Source organism: Cannabis sativa, chromosome 9, assembly GCF_029168945.1.
Source record: "Cannabis sativa cultivar Pink pepper isolate KNU-18-1 chromosome 9, ASM2916894v1, whole genome shotgun sequence".
In the NCBI taxonomy this organism is placed as follows: Eukaryota; Viridiplantae; Streptophyta; class Magnoliopsida; order Rosales; family Cannabaceae; genus Cannabis; species Cannabis sativa.
In genome coordinates, this window is record NC_083609.1 from 23,721,432 (window position 1) to 23,725,291 (window position 3,860).

Sequence of the window (3,860 nt, forward strand, 5' to 3'; positions counted from 1 at the left end):
CCTGGAGCTGAACCCCGAACCTTGGACAACACACCCGGACCCTGGCCAACGAGCCTAGAATCGGACCCCAGACCCGAACCCCGGAGCTTAGACAAATGAACCGGATCTCGAATTCAGACGCGAACCCGGATGCAGACTCAGACTTGAATCCGAACCCGGACCCAAAATCTAAATTCAGACCCAGCCCCAGACCCGGACCAGGACCTCGAACCTAGCCCCGGGTCTTGGGTCTAGGTTCTGGTCCAAGTCATGGTCCGAGTTTGGGTTGAGGATCAGGGTCCGAGTCTAAGTTTGAGTTCGGGCTGGGGTCCAGGGTCTAGGTTTGGATCCAGGTCTGGGTGTAGGTCCAGGATTCAGTTTGAGGTATGATGGGTTCATGTCATGATATTGTTGTAGGATATTGAATGTTTTCTTTTTAGTAAAAAAAATCTAAAATTAGTTTTGAAAATACTCACCCAAACACCATTAAATTTTTTAAAATGAAAAAAGAAACTTATTTCTATTCTTATTTTAAAAACATAATTCTCAACACTAAACTGAAAAACACATCAAAACAATATTATATAACATCCACTAACTTGTTATCTAGCCACATCGTTTCATTTATTCAATTGTTTTTCAGAGCAGCCCGCGAGTGCCAATGTAAATACATTTGTATAAGGACTCGTTTTGTAATTTGGATAGATAAAAGAGGGACAATCATGTAAATATGTATTATTTATGAGAGTGGATTGTGTCCTATATAAACAGACTATTGTTTGTATATACGAGTTAAAACTATATATATCTGCCTTGCTACATATATACGTACTCATACATTCTCACATCAGAAAATCTCCGGCAATTTGGTTTAATTTATATTACAAATGTCTTCCGGAGACGACCAGAAAACTGAGAAAACCTTCTCAAAATTTTACTGTCACCATTGTAAAAGAACCATCTATTTCGATTCCTCTCATTCTCAACCTCGTTGCTTTTACTGCAATAACCATGGCTCTTCCGACGATCAAATCGGAAACACCATTGTTCAAGAATCTTCTTCTCCAATAAACACCACTGTTCAAGAATCTTCTTCTTTTAACCCGTTGGTCTTTCTCTGGGGATATATCCTTCTCCTAATCTTTATACAGTACTGCCTAATATTAGGCCATGGCTCTTCCAAGAAACAAGAAGAAGAATCTTCAACCTCCGCAATCGATTATGAGGAGCTCACAGAAACGTGTCAGAGCCGGAACGAGGTGGTTCCCAGGGAGGATGATGAAGACGACTATGATAAGGAATACGAAGCCTTTCTTCTGAATGAATTGGGGTATTATTTTTACGAATCACATGATGAGACCCTTCGGGCGATGAAGGCTTCCGAGGATATGTTATTAAATTCGAACTCGAATACGTGCGTGGTGTGCCTTGAAAAGTTCACGTTAGGGGATCAGATTCTGGAATTGCCTTGTGGAAGGCACCTGTGTCATCGACTGTGTGCATTGCCGTCCAACGATTGTCCCGGATGCTGGTACGAGCTTCCCCCGTGGAATGATAAGAATGTCTTTGCCGGTACCGATGATGATAACGAAGACGACCACGACTATGATGAGGAATACGAAGCCTTTCTCCAAAGTCAGTCGAGTTCTAAATAAACCAAACATATGGGTAATAAATCTCCATTCAATTCAAATAATTTCTTTGTAGAAATGCTAAGTTCACTTTAAAAAATGTATATATTGGTGCATTTTTATATCAATTTACACATTTTCATTTAATAAATAATAAGAAAAATCACTAAGCAATAACTATAAACAGTCACATTGTTGTCGTATATAACAAATTAAGAAAATGAGTTAAGAATTAGTGATGGAAAGTTAAAGATTTCTTTGAGAGAATACGTTCTATATTTTGTTGTGAAATACACAATATGAACGTGGATTATTATCTTGGACTTATTATATACAATATTTGACATTAAATATTTTTTTTTTGTTTGGTTAGAAAGTACGTTAATTAGTCTACGTACGTACTACTTTGTTCATGGGGGATAATTTTAGTTGTAAGATGCTGCAATTTTTGTTCATGAATTCGTTTTAAATTAGCTAACTACATGATGTGGAAAGTTTGATCTTTTTTCTTGAAGTTTGTACAGATTTTTATATGCCTAGAAACTCGATCTCCAGTCAATTAATCTCTTATGTGTTACGCCGTTTATAAATTATAGATAAATTAAAATAATAATATTATTTTACCATCATATATAGTTATGTGTAATATTATATTAATTGTTGTTTTCTTTCCATGCAGGGGCAGAAAAAAGAAACTATTTCATGGCCTGAACGTGGAAATAACCACATGTATGGAGCTTCGAATAAAAAGCTTTTCTTATATATATATGGTAATTAATAGGAAGACGGCCGGCCATTGGTACTTATAGGATACTATAAGACCATTTTTTTTTGTTTTAATATCAATCACACATCTGAGGATAATTTGATATTGGTATACACATATATAATTTTACAAACTACCTATTCCATCTGTGTTTGTCATGTTCCCTTTTCACATCTCAATTTTATTATATATTCTTATATTTGTATTATAGTGCCTTCACCAGTGCTCTTACGTCCGCTACAAACTCTAGTTTATTAACACAATTTTTTATTTTTATTTATCATTGATCTGTTAAAAATTAAATTTGGGTTGTGGACCTTACAGTTAATTAAGTATTCGCTATCATTAAATAAAAGAAAATTTTCATAATTTTTTTGTTTTCACAGAAAACACATTAATAGTTAATTTTTAGTTTTTTTTATTTTTTTCCAAAAAACGTGCAAGTACATCTCTTGATACATATGCACTAAGCATTTTTGAATAAAAATTACCTTTAAAAAATTAAGGAAAATTCTACAATGCACTCCTTTAAAATGGATATATTGATGCACCCCTATCTGTTTTAGCATCCGAAATAATTTTTTGGTCCAATTTTTTCTCATAGTCATGTACGTTATAGTTATTTAAGACATCCTGCAAAATTTTAAGAAATTCGAAAAAGGTTTAACACGCCAAAAACTATGTTCAAACAGCGTGTTGCACGCGTGACTATTTTATTTTATACGCGTGTAAAATAGTCTGTTTGAATATTATTTTCTATATTGTAAATTATTCCGAATTTTTCAAAATTTTGTAAGATATCTTAAATAGATATAACGTACATGAATATGAAACAAAATTAGACTAAAAAATTATTCTAGATGCCGAAACAAGTTAGGGGTGCATCAGTACATCCATTTTAAGGGGGGGCATTGTAGAATCACCCAAAAATTAATATCCCATAATATATTAAACTAATTCAAATATGAAGATAACTCAACTAACTACTTTTCTTAAATACTATTAACCATGTAGATAATTTTTTTTTACTTAAAATACTCTCAAATAAATTAAAGTGTTATATTTAGATTAATTTAATACATTAATTATGATATATTAATTTTTAACAAAAAATCTTAATTCAGTATTTTTTTACTTTTTTATTGTGCTCTTTACTAATGCAGTGACTCTCACTTGACGGCATAACAGCCACCAAAGTCCAACTATAAAACTAAATGTAAAACTAAATTTACTAATTTAAAAATTGAAAATAGGAGGGAAAGCAATTTAAGTGGCGTTTGGTTACACTTTTATTTTTTAATTTTAAAAACAGAAAAATGGAAGTAGATTTTTTGTTTTTAAAAAATAAAAATGTGTTCTATAACTACTTTTGTTTTTAAATTTTAAAAACAGAAAACAAAAATATGTTCTGCAACTACTTTTGTTTTATAATTTAAAAACAGAAAATAAAAGTGTGTTCTGTAACCATTTTTATATTTCAATTT

The 3,860-nt window shown here is 32.4% G+C and overlaps 1 protein-coding gene across 1 annotated transcript; it reads left to right on the forward strand.

Annotated features, from left to right (window-relative positions):
• Positions 1 to 595: 595 nt before the first annotated feature.
• LOC115723747 (E3 ubiquitin-protein ligase RING1-like) lies at positions 596 to 2,620 on the forward strand. The gene is made up of 2 exons (XM_061104545.1): positions 596 to 1,647; positions 2,290 to 2,620. The coding sequence occupies exon 1, from the start codon at positions 867 to 869 to the stop codon at positions 1,632 to 1,634; it is 768 nt and encodes a 255-aa protein (XP_060960528.1). The 5' UTR covers positions 596 to 866; the 3' UTR covers positions 1,635 to 1,647; positions 2,290 to 2,620.
• Positions 2,621 to 3,860: the final 1,240 nt, after the last annotated feature.

Excerpts from the sequence above, each read along its gene's own strand:
- LOC115723747 (XM_061104545.1), top strand. The coding sequence starts at position 867 with ATGTCTTCCGGAGACGACCAGAAAACTGAGAAAACCTTCTCAAAATTT.